The sequence below is a fragment of the Alternaria rosae genome (genome assembly GCF_020736505.1).
Source record: "Alternaria rosae strain MPI-PUGE-AT-0040 chromosome Unknown BKA58scaffold_7, whole genome shotgun sequence".
Classification (NCBI taxonomy): domain Eukaryota; kingdom Fungi; phylum Ascomycota; class Dothideomycetes; order Pleosporales; family Pleosporaceae; genus Alternaria; species Alternaria rosae.
Genome location: NW_025763576.1, coordinates 2,104,222 through 2,118,679, shown reverse-complemented (window position 1 = coordinate 2,118,679; position 14,458 = coordinate 2,104,222). Strand labels below are relative to the sequence as shown.

Below are 14,458 nucleotides of genomic sequence, written 5' to 3'. Positions count from 1 at the left end.
GCCATGTTTGGATATTGAGCTGTATCGAAGAAGCAAAGGCTTGAGCGGAATGAATGACATCAAAGTCCCAAGTGTTCTGGGTCGCATGTCACGATGATGGACAGGTTCGCCAGATCGAACGGTTCCGTGCGACTGGGAGACGGGTAGCGCATTGGAACTAGCGTTGTAATTGCTAGGGCCGCAGCCGAGATGAGGCCTCGTGCGTACCCGTCCTGTCTGACAACGTCGAAGCTTTTGACGCCGGCGTAAGACCGCGCGCACTCGCCATGAGTCCTTCGCAACACTGCCATCTGCCTCGGGACTTTGTGTGGTCGGAGCTTTGTCTGGTTGCAGCCCTGTTTGTCCCATCGACGACGGCTGGCGTCGACGGCAACGCAGGAACGTGGAGCTAATAGCTTGCCACCGAGCCGTGATTTACATCTCGCTCCAATAAAGTCAGCTGGTCGCCCTCCAGCTGTTTGAAGTTATTCCGTCAAGCGCATGGTTGTTGCTGTTTCGAATTGAAATTATGCAACACCTCCTCCTTACCGCTGCAGCTGTAGCTTCACTATTCGGTTCGGCCGTCGCAGCGCCGAAGAATGGTTCCAACATCGAGACGTCGAGCGGTATTTTGATCGGTCACCCATCGTCTAACAAGACACATGTGACTGAGTTCTTGGGCATTCGATATGCAGAAGCGCCAGTCGGCGAGTTGAGATTTGCTGCGCCGAAGAAGTTCGACGCGCCAAAAGGGACCGTTTTCGAGGCGTCCGAGTGGGTCAGTAATCACGACGTCACTGGGTAGTGCTCAATCACTGACAGACTGTAGTCTCCGTACGTAGAGAGTTCGAACGTGCAGGATACGTCTAATGACTTTACAGTGACTGCCCTGCTGTCAAGCCGCCAGTATCAGCTTTCCCCAACTTCACACAGCCATCCGGTTTGCGTGTGTGGAAGAACTTCGCGGCTCAGAACAACAATTCGGTGTCCGAGGACTGCTTGAAGCTCAATGTCTGGACGGCGAGTGCTGGCGATGCCGATGCAAAGAAACCAGTGCTAGTGTTTCTTCACGGAGGACGTACGTGGTCCCTTCGGCTGTCATGGATGACTTCTAAAAGCCACGCTAGGTTTCCAGATCCCCGGCCCTCACTCTCCCTTCTACAACGGACAGTATCTGGCCGACGCTGAGGATGTCGTCGTCGTGACATTCAAGTAAGACACTCGCTGTGGTCGACCCTACACCTACTGACTGCGTCAGTTACCGATTGGGCATCTTCGGCTTCGCTGGTGCTCCTGGTGTTGAGAAGAACGCCGCCCTGCGCGACCACCGTAGCGCTGTCGAATGGGTGCGCGATAACATCGCTGGCTTTGGAGGCGACCCTTCGCGCATCGTCATCTTTGGACAAAGTGCAGGTGGTGCCGCTGTCGACTACTGGGCGTACGCCTGGAAGAACGACCCAATTGTCTCGGGTCTCATTCCCATGTCTGGAACCTCACTGAGCTTCGTTCCCAACACAGTCGAGTACTCGCAGTCTATCTGGTTCAATGTGTCCCAGACCATCGGTTGTGGGGGTCCCGCCAATGATTCTGCCGCTGTCGTATCTTGCGTACGTTCTGCAAACATGTCTACTCTTCTGGCTGCCTCCGCAAAGGTTCCTGGTCTTCCCAGCGTCGGCCTGACTCAAGCAACCTTCCATCCGACTGTCGACAACATGACGGTTTTCGCGGATTATCAGCAACTCTCATCGGACGGTTCCTTCGCCAAGATTCCGCTTTTGGTTGGCAACGCTGACCACGAAGACGGCTGGTATCGCATTTCAGGGTGGGCGGCCAAGCTGAACTTTACCAACGCGCAATGGGATCTGTTCACCCAGCGTGGCTTCACATGCCCATCCTCCTTGTCCGCTGCCTACAGGGTGCAGTACGACGTGCCGACCTGGCGATACAGATACCATGGAGATTGGGACAACCTTCGCCTCTACAACGGCAGCGCAGGCCTCGGGCCTCGAGGAAGTGCGGCCTACCACGGCTCTGACCTAGGCCTGGTCTTCGGTACCGCTCAAGACATCTCTGGTCTACCCAATTCTCCTGCTGAGGGCCAGTATATGAAGTATGTCCAGGGCGCCTGGGCTGCGTTTGCCCGTGATTCGCAGGAGGGACTGACCAAGTACGGATGGCCGATGTATAACTCGGGTAAGCACTGGGGACATCCGAACGCCTGTTTCTTCGCTAACACGTGTAAAGATAATGCCACACTCGTCGAGCTGGCTTATAACAACGACGCTATGCCCAAGTTTGTCAATCCGACGATCTATGACGCATCTTGCCCCGCGAAAAACGATCCGTTGCCTGGACGAGGTGCCTTTTAAAGGGACGTAGTTACATTCGTATCAAGTAGACACTCTTCTAGCATATTTACTCCCGCAACACCTTCGTGACGTTTGTCATTGCTTTGTTCTAATCATCATCGTCTGCGTTCATGCAATTCGCATCGCTGTATCCTTTCGAAATCGGTCGCATAAGATCACAAATCCAAATCTCGGATGACTCGCCGTTGAACCCGGCGTTGAGTCTGTGTCAGAAGAGGTCGTGTTCCCGGCACTTGGGTCCCCCGGACCTGGCCTCGTTCGGATGGCGTTAACGTTTATGGTTACGGCCCGTTGCGCTGACGCCAACCAACGAACTTTGTCGTAAGCCAGGACTGCACCAACGGACTGTTTGCAAGAACGCAGACGAAGGACGTCCCACCGCAACGGTTATATCTCATATCGACATCCCGGTCATTCGATTGGACTGCCGAGGTGATTGCGAAAGCGGCTGCGTTTGAGATGGTGGGGAGCACGTGGACGCAGCACACCTAGCTGCACCGGAGTCATCCTCCCGATTGAACTCATCGCGTATCGCGACCTAATCACGACTTTTGCACTGACGCGATGTAGCTAGGCTCATGACTTTGCGCCAAATATCTCCGCAACCGAGCTTGGCTGACCATTCATGGGTTTGCCGTTCTTTAGTTCCGTCGAGTAGGATTGAGGCTCGTTGGCTGCACGCATACAACTGCCGTTCTCCAAGAGCCAGAACGCAGACAAACTCTTCTGACCCGCCTCCTCCACTTGGATAGTTGCTTGACTCGCAATTCCGTCGCACAAATTCGAGACTGTAGCAGCGGACTCCTGAGCAAAGCGAGATTCCTATACGACGAACCGCGTCACGAAATGTCCAGTCACTTTGATATCATCATGAAAGGCAAACAGACTGCAGAGACCGGAGACAACAAGGATGATCCCCCGTCTTGGCAATACATACATCTCCCAATAAGGCGCTGGGATGTCAGAGTACAGGTACCGGGACTAGAATGCCATGCCGCGTCCATACTAACCCACCACAGCAAAGTTAGTGCAGGATCCTTGCGATTGCGGCGTGATGCGTGCATAGAACACGAGCTGACACCCCGCGCCTCGGGTCTATACTTCTAGAACGACTACTCTGTTAGTTGTCAGGTACTAAAACCAACAACTTTTCGGTTGAAAGGTAGTCTGACCTGCATTTGAACAGTACGCGAAACGGGCCGTCTTTACTACCGCAACGATGAGTTCACTGGGTGCCTGGCAGTTCACGCCACTCATGACCGAGTTTCCTACCAATGTGTTGCCGAACCTAGGATTCTGGAGTGCGACGAAGTAAGTTCTGACTGTACGAAGTGCATGTGGGACATATGCTGACTTCGTACCTCTACCTCTGCAGTGGGTCTTGGGAATACCAGATTCAGCTGGCATGGCCGCTGAACTGGACCTCACAGGAGGAGACGTCGACTGTGGAGACAATGTAAGGGCTTAAGCAGCTGTAGCGGCATCACGGGGATTCGGACTGACACCACTACTAGGTATGTCCTCGATGGCAATGCTCTCGGTATGACTGCCACAGAAGCCTTCCGCCGCCGCCGCCCCGTCGAGTTCAACATGCCCGACTGCATTGTCGTCAGCATAGGCTACCCGGAGACCATCGAAGATTCACCATACAGCACGCAGCGGAGCTACGACTTCCAGCCTCCAGTCTGCGATGGCTGCCCCTTACCTGCAGTGCCTGGTGTGCAGTCCAATGCGAATGAGTTCATCGAGTTCATCGACAGTGCTCTCCGGCCATGGGTTCAGGAGACGGCTTTCCCAAAAGCTGAGTTTGACCGCGATGCGCTCTACGGCCACTCCTTCGGTGGCCTCTTCGTCCTGTATGCTCTCACGGTACGGCCTGATCTCTTTGACACATTCCTCAGCGCTTCTCCGGCCCTCTTCTTCAACAACGATTACGTCTTCAACAACACGGACTTCCTCGCACCGCTGGTCTCGCCTTCCGCCAACGACACAGCCAATGCGACCAAGCCTGCTTTCCAGATAAGCTATGGCGCGCTCGAACAGAACCTGGTGAAGCGACGGACGGAGACGGACGAGGAGTTTGCGTTCAGGCAGAGCATCCTCGTGCCGCAGCGCATGACGGATCTGAGCCAAAAGCTGTACAGCACGCTGGAGGACAGCCCGGCGTTGAGGGATATCAGTATACACGAGTACCCTTTCAGTGACCATGCGGCAGTAGGCGCGGCAGCCCTGGCGGACGGCATCGACTATTTCCTGGACTGGTGATTGCGAGGGGTTTTATCGGAGAAGGGAGGGGAGGGAGGGGGAGGGGGAGGGGAAGCCGCGGTGGTGACATTTGCCATTCCATGTTAACGTGTCCATGTACCTAAGTTCCGCGTTACCCGGGCGCGACGGGGCAGCTGGGGAAGGGTTGTCGCATCGTGTGCGCTATAGATTGACGGATGGATGCGCTGAGAGTGACGAATGGATGCGCTGCCGGACTACCTGCCGCTTTGGCAGTATAGCGCAGTGCTTGACCGCCTTGTTCGAACACCTGGGGGACGCAGTGTCGGGTGCGTGTCACTGAGTGGTGGAAAGGAGCAAATTGCACGACATGTGTCTTGCCCACAGCACCCACTATGGTGCACACGGGGTGCGATAAGTGATGCGGTCAACGGGCGGCATTGGCTGCAAGAGCGGGGCGGTGGGTCCGGCCGCCAGCAGGAGGCTCAACGGATGTGTTTGATCAACGCCGACTGCAGAAAAGATTTCGCCTAGGGAACCCCGGCGCTACGTCATCTTGAGGGAAAAGAAGGGTCCGGTGAGAGGGGAGCACCACACGTAGAAATAGCATCGCGGACGCTCCCACAGCACGACGACGACGAAGACGACGACGACGACGACACAAGATGCAGCGCGCCAACACGACCGAGAGCCTGCGCACGCCCGGCGCCGCCATCTCGACGCTCAACCTTAACAAGCCCCCGCGGCCGGGCATGGAGCGCGCGCCCACGTCGACCAACCTCACACGCCCACTGCCCATCCAGCGCCTCGAGGGCAAGGTCGTCATGATCACAGGCGGCGGCGGCAAGGTGGGCGTCGAGTCGGCCGGCCGCCTGCTCATCGAGGGCTGCAACGTCGCCCTCATCGACATCGACCAGACGGCCCTCGAGGTGGCCGTGCCCGTGCTCAAGGCCGCCATCCCCACGGGCATCCCCATTGAGTCGCGGCTGCTGACCATCGTCGCCGACGCCACCAAGGAGCCCGACGTCGAGGCCTGCGCCAAGAAGGTCGTCCAGCGCTTCGAGAAGCTCGACGCCGCCCTGCTCAACTGCTGCCACCGCGGCGAGTCCAAGAGCATCTTCGACGTGACCGAGGACGACTTTGACCGCATCATGACCATCAACGCCAAGTCTGGTACGCCTCCATACCACCCCCTCCGCACGTGACTCGCTGACCACTGCCAGCTTTCCTCGGCGTCAAGTACGCCGCCACGGCCATGCAGACGACGGCCGCCGGCGGCTCCATCATCATCCGCTCCTCCATCGCCGGCCTGCGCGGCTTCCCCAACCTCATCTCGTACAGCGCCAGCAAGTTCGCCCTGCGCGGCATTGCCCTCACCGCTGCCGAAGAGCTCGGCCCCCTCAACATCCGCGTCAACACCATCCACACCAGCATCATCCAGACCCCCGGGTACAAGGACGGCTGGAGCAAGGAGAAGCTGGCCGAGCTCAAGGAGGAGACTGCCCTCGACCGCTTCAGCAGCCCCGACGACGTGGCCAGCGTCGTGGCTTTCCTCGTCAGCGAAGACAGCAAGTTCATGACGGGCGGACACTTGAAGATTGACGGCGGCTGTGTCGCTGTCTAGACGTTGCATTTAGCCTTGCTTGTTGTACTGCCATGATCGTCATTTGCATGGATGGAGTTTGGGATGCCCGCCTTTCTTCACAGGCCGAGGCTGCATGTTTTGCGCAGGCTGTCATCACGGAGCCGACACATAGAGGCACTTTATTAGACGGGTAGAAATGCATCACCACACGGACATGTGTCCGCAAGTACTCCATCCGTCAGCATGCTTGGGCATACCTAGGTGCTTTGCCATGACAGTGCGTGACGTCACGCCACTGTCATGGCCCCTCACTGGAGACATTGACGCAACACATTGGAACAGATAGTTCTACCCTGCATATTGACCAGGCATATCGGCCTAGCTGCCGACTAACTCGCAGCTAGTCTTCCTAGGGATGCGGAACGCCCCTTGGGCTCTGCACGGCGTCGTTTCCGAAAGTCTCCGCGAAGCTGTCATGGTGTGACGTGCATTAGCCATGAACCATCCCGCGAAAGGTTTCTTCTTCGCGAGCTCTCACCTGAATCCTCACTTCAACCCGTTGGAGACCCAAATCCACCATGTCCGAACCTACAGCAACCCAACACCATCCCAAGTTCCAAAATCGCAAGCCAGAGCAAGATGCCGTCGACTACGAAATGCAGACATATACGCGCGGACTGGACTTTGAACGCCCACCGCTCACCTTCCAGGCTGACAAATGGGAAGAGCTGGCCTGCAGTCGCATGTCAGCCGACTCAAAAGGCTACGTATATGGATCCGCCGGCGTACGGGAGACCACAGACAAGAACCGCGGTGCCTTTAGAAGATGGTCGATTGTACCCAACCGCCTAGTCAAGTACGACGGCTTCCCTGACCTGACAACCGAGATCTTTGGGGAGAAGATGGTAGCACCCATCGCCATGGCGCCCGTCGGCGTACTCAAAATCTTCAACCCAGAAGGCGAGGTTGCGGCTGCAAAAGCAGCAGCCAAAGAAGCTATCCCGTACATCCTGAGTACGGCAAGTAGTACGAGCATAGAAGATACCGCTGCAGCCAACGGCCCCAACAGTCAACGCTGGTACCAACTCTACTGGCCGTCACGCGAACACGACGACATCACCATTTCGCTACTTGAACGCGCAAAGAACGCCGGTTTTACAGCTCTGTTCGTAACTCTAGATACGTACATCCTCGGATGGAGACCCGAAGACATGGACAACGGGTACAACCCCTTCATGCGCGCCGACCGCACAGGCGTAGAACTTGGCATGACGGATCCTGTGTTCCGGAAACAGTTCAAAGCGAGACATGGCGTGGATGTGGAACGCAAGATGGAGGCTGCGGCGCCAGAATGGATGAGGACGATTTTCCCGGGCGAGAGCCATAGTTGGGAGGATGTCGAGTTTCTTCAGAAACACTGGGATGGGCCGATTGTGCTCAAGGGCATTCAGAGCTTGGCTGATGCGAAGAAGGCGGTGGAAATTGGCGTGCAGGGCGTCGTTGTGAGCAACCATGGGGGCAGGCAACTCGATGGAGGGAATTCGTCGTTGGGCGTGCTGCCACATATTGTTGATGCCGTTGGGGATAAGATGACAATTTTCTTCGACAGCGGGATACAATCGGGTGCTGACATTGCCAAGGCCATGGCGCTAGGAGCCGACTGCGTGCTGGTTGGTAGGCCGTATGTGTATGGTCTGGCGCTTGGAGGAGAGAAAGGCGTGGAGCATGTGCTCAAGAGTCTGGTGGGTGAGCTCGAGTTGACATTGCATTTGAGCGGCATCCCGAGCGTGCAAAAGAAGGATTTGAATCGCGCCGTACTCGTCAGAGAGGAGGCGCTTTTCGAAAGTGTGAAGGGGGTGGGATTGCGTTAGGGGGGATATTGCAATCCATATGGATCTTCATCTAATCACATGTGAACGTTATCGACCCTCTCTTTAGCGTTATTTTTCTGCGTCAACTGGAGATGAGAGAGTCAGCTCCTGTCCATGGATGCAGAAGCCGTCTCTGCACTTTGGTCTCCATCTCATCGACTCCCTCTTTACTCTACGAACCAAAAGCATCACCACCGAACGAGTCCAAGTTCTGACTGGCTCAACATGACCGAACTCGAACTACGACTTGCGTTGCTGAGATCTCGCAGCCTAATGGTACCAACCACGGATCCAAAAACAAGCAAGCGGCCCACTGAGGAGCCATCATCCGAGCCCTCGTTCAAGAAGAGCAAACATACCACTGAGACTCTCGCCGTACGTACTCAAGCCTTGGAGACGAAGTGATCTGTACTTCCAATTTCAAATTGCTCACTGACGTCTCCTAGAAACCCCAGTTTTATGCACACCCTACCGTCCAGCGCGAGTTCTTCCGCATGAAGGCCAAACTCGAAGAAAAGGACCAAGAGCTCGCGGCCGAGAAGGCCAAGTCACTCGAAAACAGCAACGAATACCGCAGCCAGATTAAGCTTCTCCTTAGTCATTACTACTCCCTGACCAACCGTACCAACGCTGTTCTCGCCTCCCACGCCACCCTTCAAGCCGCATATCGCGACCTGACGTCCGAGCTAGGCGCACACAAAGGCGCCCTCGAACTTACTAGAGAAGAGCTCAAAGAGTCTCGCAAGGAAGCCAACATCTTCTACAAGGCCATTCTGAAACAAGACGAAGATTACAAGCTGGTAAAGGAGCAGTTGGAAGAAGCATAGGAAGACGAGGTCATGCAGTGGACAGTCTTGACGAACAAGTTGTATTTGCTCGGGAAGAGTTAAGGAATGGGACGCGCAGTACATGACATGCTTTTGGTTCAAGTCGAGGAACAGTATGGCGAAGACAGGGTTGTGCTTGAGAGGGTGAAGCGGGCTCTGGAGGAGGCGTTTGGTGGATTCTTTGGAAGCGAGTGAGATGGTGGTAGAGGCGCGTCTAGGGATGAGCACATTGGAGATTGGATTTGGTGACGACGTGGACCAAAAGTGTGAGACCCTTTTTCTTTTCGATGGTAACGACTTCCTTACTTTTATCATGACGGGTGGTTGTAAGCTGCATGCATGGCATGGCTGGGAACTTGTACCTATAACTTTCTTCTTCCGGGTCAACGAAGACATGATTGCCAACTCCATTTACAGATACTTTGTCGGCCAATCAAAACTGCGCGGCACAAAATCCTCGTTGCCCGTGAACTATGAGTATCAATGTCATTCCGCTATCATAAATGATCTGAGTTTTGCAAGACTCAATGCTATACGGGTATATCAACCATCACCAACTACGCATGCCAAATCCCCAGACGCCAATCCAGAAAAGGTCTTTTATTAGACGACAAATCACACCCTCATCATCATCCGTACCGTAGGAATAAAGTCTTGACTATCCTTCTCTTGCTGTTCGAAGCTCTGTTTAAAGGCTGCCAACCCGGCGAGGATCCCGCATACCATAAACACCAACGAAACAAGCGACCAAATGACACCCCAGCATTGCGACGAACCGCCATACCGCTTAGCGAAGACGCTAGCATCAGACGAGTTGACCTTGCGGAGGATGAGGTCGTCACAGATATCCCAGACGCTGTAGAGAGAAGACATGACGCCGATGAAAAGCTGGAGCGGTGTTAGTTGGACTGTTTTTCCAGGGACAGGGAAAGACACTTACGACCATGAATCTCAATGCCTCGCCATGTTCGATGAACCAGAAGGCTACCAGTAGCCCTACACTGAGAAGAATCGTGACGATAGTCAACCAGTCTTTTCTCGCCCACCAAAGTGTCAGCAAGAAGCAAACGCCTAGCACTATACTCGCTACTTTGGACGCCACGATATTAAAGCCGCAGAAGGTCAGCAGAGCACCTATCAAAGAGGAGCCCAAGTAGCCAGCAGGCAGAGTTATGAATTGCTTGCCGCCGCGCATATGCGTTACACCGCCTTCATGGGGATCGAGGGAAATGGACTCCACTCGCCCGCCGGTACAGCAGGATGTTATTGCATGGGAGAATTCATGAAAGGCTATGACGAGCATCTGTGGGTTTCGTCAGCCATCGATATCTCTCATTGCCCCATGCTAGCTACATACCTTGAACGGCCACAACACCCACCGTACATACGGCAAGTTCCACAACAACGCAATAACGACAACATACGCAGCAATGACACCCAGCGTAACCCCTTGGGTGTGATTTACACTCAATCCACGGCGCTCAAAGTGATGCGAAGCCTGCGAGGCGACAGCCGGCCCCGCTGTGACCAGGGTCCGGCGCGCTAATTTGGCGAGCGTGCTGGTGTTGCGAGGCGACGCTGCTGGCGGCATGGCGGTGTAGTTGTACGTCTCTGTGATATGAAGTGTTTGAGCGTGGGCAGAGAGGAAGCCTGGGTAGTGAGCGGCCAAAGTACAGAGGAATGAAGATGCTGTTTTTGTTGTTCTGGTGAGTGAAAGCGGAGAGTGGCTGGAGAGAAGACGTGGAGCTGACGCGTTGTTTGTGACATGCGCCACGCAGCACGCTAAATTTAGCAGGGATGTGGCTGTGTCGGCATTTTGTCATCACGTTTACGGAAGAGTAGACATGTAAAGCAGACTTGGATTCTGAAAACAGTGGTTGACATCGTGTTGAATGGAATAGTTTGTGAACTATATATATACCGCTTAGTAGAGTGCGGCGTCATGCTTAAAGGAAGCGGGTCACTAAGCTATGCAAATGCATCTTGGACCCAAATACAGGGGTATGAACCTGAGTATACATCGAGAGAAACCGATTAACCTCGGCGCTCCTCGTCAATGTGCTCCTGATGCACTGACATGCCCCTCTCGGGCGAAGTATCGACATCTTTGTCGCCATACTTCTCAGATCCAACAGCACCAGTAGCACCGACAGCGCTGTGACGTCGCTCCCAGTATGAGTCGTCGCGTTCGTTACGGCTGATGTATCCAGCCGGAACCCACTTCTTACTGGTCCTGGCAGATAGGCTCGGGTCGGAGTACATGATATCGACGTTCTCAAGAGACAACGACTTGGTCTCGAAGACGAAGAAGTAAACGACACCGGCGGCGACGAAGTTGCAGGCAAAGAAAACGAAACCGAAGGCGTATCCGATACCGTCATCAGCGTAAGGTGTGAGGAAACCGATCAGGAAGTTGCCTAAGAATGGTCGTTAGCAAGCGAAGTCAGCATAAGAAAGCATCTTGCTTACCGAGCCAGTTGAACGCTGTAGCCAAAGAGGCTTGCTTCGCGCGAGTCCGGAGCGGGAAAGTTTCGCCAATGATTACCCAAATGAAAGGACCCCAGGTGGAGGCGAAACTTGCAATGAACATGCAAGCAGCGACGATCATAACGATACCGGCAGTGGGGTTGTCTTGCGGTGGGAGCGCAACACCGACGATGGCGAAGATGAGCAGCCAAGTAGCTTGCCAGAGACCGCCAATGACGAGCGGCACACGGCGACCGACTCGCTCAATGAGATACAACCCGGGGATCGTCATGGCCACGTTAACAGCACCAAGAATAAGTTGAACTTGGAGAGGGTCATCAATGCCTGCGGATTGGAAGATAGTCGCGCCATACTGTGACGATTAGCGGCGTGCATGTGAGGTTGTTGTCCGAAAGAACTTACGTAGAAGAAGTAGTTGACACCAGTCCACTGCTGGAAGAATTGGATAGCACATCCGATGAGAGTGCGGTATGCAAGACGCGGGATACCGGATGGCTGACCAGTGAAGCATTCTACCCAAGTACCTTGCCCGGCGCTCTTTTGCTCGTTAATGGAATCTTCCATCTCCTTGAAGTCTGAGTTGACTAGCTCGTGGTTGGGGTCGTGTGCCAGGCCTCGGAGACGAGCCATTGACATGCGCGCTTCTTCCCAACGGCCTTTGCCGGCCAACCATCTGGGCGATTCTGGCGTGAAGAGTACACCGAAACCAAGAGGGAGCGAGAAGCCGATTCCGAGGCCAATGACGATTCTCCAGGCAGCATCACTGTCTTGGCCCGGGTTGTCACGGACACCAAAGTTGATAATGTTGGAAACTGCACACATAGTAAGTACATTGTAAGCACACATCTGGGCCAGACCTACTCAGGATGCCAACAGTGATCATAAGCTGGTAAGATGCGACAACGGCACCACGGATCTCTCGTGGGCAGACCTCAGACTGGTACATCGGCACACCAATAGACAGGATACCGACACCGAGACCAGCAACGATCCGACCGATAGTCATGTGGACCCAGGTGTTCATCGCTGTGACCTGGATGATGTTGCCAATGACGAATATGAGCACACCGATGGAGAGATTGCGGCGACGACCAAACCAGTCGGCAGTGTAGGCACCAGCGAGGGCGCCGATGAGCGTACCGATGGACATGAGGGATACAAGTAAGGACGAAATCGTGGGATCGAATGCTTTCTCGCCATTGCCCTGGTCCTGTCCGAAGCGCTGGATGAAGTCCTTGAAGATGAGGATTCCACTGATTTGACCCTATGTTAAGTGAGCCACACACGCATTCACATGCAGAGATTGGCAGATACATACCGTGTCGTAACCGAATAGGAAACCACCTATCGATGTGATTACTCCAAGAATGATGGCTTCAATGCCGCACTCGGCACCGCGAACGCGGACAGAACTATGCAGAGTCAATATAGCGTTCATGCGTAGTTGTACAGCGTCAAACGTACACTTTGCCTAGACCCATGGTTGTAGTAACGATTCGATCACGACAAGACCGATGTGCAAGACAAGATGGATTTACTTGTTCGGCACACGACGAATCTTAAGTATCGATGCCAATTCCAGTCCCGTGTCCCGTAATGCGGTAATGCCCAGCATCGCGCCGAGCGTTCGACTCCGGGGCTCCTACGTCATACGCGCCACGCCGTCACGCGAAATAGCGCGCGAGCGGCCTTACCAGCTTGGCTTCACCTCCTCCACAGCCAAACAAAAGTGATCCGGGGGTCTGAAACTGCAGTAGTGGGCTTGTCAATGCGACGCAGCCGCTGGGGGACAAGGGGCGTGTATGTGGGGAAGCAGGTCGCGATTCGATAGCCAAGCCAAATCCGCCCGACGTTCCGGGAAGCCCACCAAGAGATAGACGGCCTCGAGCACACATGGATCGGATCGTGTTCTCACATGCTCATCTGACGGCAGGCGTTGTACAGGGCGTCCTACTAGATCCCTAACGTGCAAAGTGAACGCCTCTGATGCGCACCCCGCATTCAGGCGCAGAGCACTCAGCGACGAGCTCTAGGGACCGTTGTGCCGCACAGCCGGGCGCCAGAAACTTGGTGACGGTCGCGTGACTTGTGGATATCGACTCGACGACGCGTATTCTTCGGCCGGGGCCATGTCGGTGAAGATACTTCACTTCAAGATGCGACAGACGCTCTCGGCAGTGGGGATGATGGAGATGCGTACGACCCCATCCGGGCCTGTGCAGCCTCAACACCTGTGCTCCGACCATCCCTCCGACTCTTTGAACAATTGCCGCGTGAACCGGCACAAGCTTTGTCGCTGTGCTTGTTTTGGACTGCAATCTCCGATCGCTTGCAGTCTTCCTCCGGTCAAGTAAAGCGAGGGACCCAGTTTGGATGCAACGTAAGCCAGGTTGCGGCGACGGATTGGTGCGAGAGCGACCCACATGAGGCTCAAGGAAGACACTAAGAACCTTCCATTGCCTTGGCATGTCCGACCCGCATCGGACGAGAAAGTGAGGCCGTAATCTCGGCAGTTCCCACGTCGTGGAGTGGGTGTGAAGGCTTTGAGGGGCAGCCTGCGTGATGGAGAGAAGAAGGGTTGTGGAGGTTGCGGAGACTGGAGAAAACTTCCCCTCAGTAGTAAGCACCGGGGACGAAAGCTGGAGAAAGAACAACACAAGCAGCAACAACAACAACAACCTTCTTGCGCAACTCTCCCTACAACATGACTTGTACCTCGGTAAGTTACACGACAATTGACTCTCACGGCTTCTTGCTCTGTGCGGTTCAGCGCACCCGGTGGGATGTAGTAATCCTATAATCGCACAAGAGAAGAGACACTGCGCCGGGAACGCGCCGATGCCAGGTGCGATCTGAAGCGTCGTCATTCCCGCATCTTTCGATATATCAATGTCTGAGTGAAAGAAGACAATGTTCTTCAATACGGTCTGCCAAGTCACGTGCGGCGTTCCTTGGTCCTTCTAGGCACCGTTGGAACGCGATAGTGATGTCATCATGTCGCGCTGCTCAGGAGCCAACTGAGAATGCTGCATCAACCCAGAACCCCTAACAAGAGCACTCGAAACGTTGCAGAGTATACCAAACTCAAAATACCTATAGACAACCTCCGGACTGACA

At 54.7% G+C, this 14,458-nt stretch overlaps 6 protein-coding genes across 6 annotated transcripts; 4 read left to right on the top strand and 2 right to left on the bottom strand.

The window, feature by feature from the left end:
• Window positions 1-508: 508 nt before the first annotated feature.
• BKA58DRAFT_442080 (cholinesterase precursor) lies at window positions 509-2,348 on the top strand (the record flags this gene model as incomplete). The annotated part of the gene is made up of 5 exons (XM_046173879.1): window positions 509-780; window positions 861-1,057; window positions 1,107-1,191; window positions 1,238-2,172; window positions 2,224-2,348. 5 exons carry the CDS (start codon window positions 509-511, stop codon window positions 2,346-2,348), a joined length of 1,614 nt encoding a protein of 537 aa, XP_046023740.1.
• A 986-nt stretch (window positions 2,349-3,334) lies between these two features.
• BKA58DRAFT_217637 (Alpha/Beta hydrolase protein) lies at window positions 3,335-4,843 on the top strand. The gene is made up of 3 exons (XM_046166183.1): window positions 3,335-3,659; window positions 3,724-3,804; window positions 3,863-4,843. The coding sequence occupies exons 1-3, from the start codon at window positions 3,568-3,570 to the stop codon at window positions 4,611-4,613; spliced, it is 924 nt and encodes a 307-aa protein (XP_046023739.1). The 5' UTR covers window positions 3,335-3,567; the 3' UTR covers window positions 4,614-4,843.
• A 393-nt stretch (window positions 4,844-5,236) lies between these two features.
• Window positions 5,237-6,195, top strand: BKA58DRAFT_318576 (uncharacterized protein; the record flags this gene model as incomplete). Its single annotated transcript, XM_046167678.1, has 2 exons — window positions 5,237-5,744; window positions 5,795-6,195. 2 exons carry the CDS (start codon window positions 5,237-5,239, stop codon window positions 6,193-6,195), a joined length of 909 nt encoding a protein of 302 aa, XP_046023738.1.
• A 539-nt stretch (window positions 6,196-6,734) lies between these two features.
• On the top strand, window positions 6,735-8,854 carry BKA58DRAFT_403895 (FMN-dependent dehydrogenase-domain-containing protein; the record flags this gene model as incomplete). The annotated part of the gene is made up of 3 exons (XM_046171814.1): window positions 6,735-7,898; window positions 8,214-8,402; window positions 8,474-8,854. The coding sequence occupies 3 exons, from the start codon at window positions 6,735-6,737 to the stop codon at window positions 8,852-8,854; spliced, it is 1,734 nt and encodes a 577-aa protein (XP_046023737.1).
• A 513-nt stretch (window positions 8,855-9,367) lies between these two features.
• Window positions 9,368-10,666, bottom strand: BKA58DRAFT_217697 (peptidase M50B-like-domain-containing protein). Its single transcript, XM_046166184.1, has 3 exons — window positions 10,212-10,666; window positions 9,795-10,157; window positions 9,368-9,742 (listed from the first exon to the last, which is right to left on the bottom strand). The coding sequence occupies exons 1-3, from the start codon at window positions 10,443-10,445 to the stop codon at window positions 9,470-9,472; spliced, it is 870 nt and encodes a 289-aa protein (XP_046023736.1). The 5' UTR covers window positions 10,446-10,666; the 3' UTR covers window positions 9,368-9,469.
• Window positions 10,667-10,722: 56 nt separating this feature from the next.
• On the bottom strand, window positions 10,723-12,828 carry BKA58DRAFT_389192 (high affinity glucose transporter ght1). Its single transcript, XM_046170719.1, has 4 exons — window positions 12,203-12,828; window positions 11,744-12,153; window positions 11,324-11,693; window positions 10,723-11,271 (listed from the first exon to the last, which is right to left on the bottom strand). Exons 1-4 carry the CDS (start codon window positions 12,489-12,491, stop codon window positions 10,889-10,891), a joined length of 1,452 nt encoding a protein of 483 aa, XP_046023735.1. The 5' UTR covers window positions 12,492-12,828; the 3' UTR covers window positions 10,723-10,888.
• Window positions 12,829-14,458: the final 1,630 nt, after the last annotated feature.

Excerpts from the sequence above, each read along its gene's own strand:
- BKA58DRAFT_217637 (XM_046166183.1), top strand. The coding sequence starts at position 3,568 with ATGAGTTCACTGGGTGCCTGGCAGTTCACGCCACTCATGACCGAGTTT. Across the intron at positions 3,660-3,723 it reads GGATTCTGGAGTGCGACGAA|TGGGTCTTGGGAATACCAGA; the intron begins GTAAGTTCTGAC and ends CTACCTCTGCAG. Across the intron at positions 3,805-3,862 it reads ACGTCGACTGTGGAGACAAT|GTATGTCCTCGATGGCAATG; the intron begins GTAAGGGCTTAA and ends CACCACTACTAG.
- BKA58DRAFT_217697 (XM_046166184.1), bottom strand. The coding sequence starts at position 10,445 with ATGCCGCCAGCAGCGTCGCCTCGCAACACCAGCACGCTCGCCAAATTA. Across the intron at positions 10,158-10,211 it reads GGGTGTTGTGGCCGTTCAAG|ATGCTCGTCATAGCCTTTCA; the intron begins GTATGTAGCTAG and ends CGAAACCCACAG. Across the intron at positions 9,743-9,794 it reads AGGCATTGAGATTCATGGTC|CTTTTCATCGGCGTCATGTC; the intron begins GTAAGTGTCTTT and ends ACACCGCTCCAG.
- BKA58DRAFT_389192 (XM_046170719.1), bottom strand. The coding sequence starts at position 12,491 with ATGTCCATCGGTACGCTCATCGGCGCCCTCGCTGGTGCCTACACTGCC. Across the intron at positions 12,154-12,202 it reads GATCACTGTTGGCATCCTGA|TTTCCAACATTATCAACTTT; the intron begins GTAGGTCTGGCC and ends CTATGTGTGCAG. Across the intron at positions 11,272-11,323 it reads TACAGCGTTCAACTGGCTCG|GCAACTTCCTGATCGGTTTC; the intron begins GTAAGCAAGATG and ends GACCATTCTTAG.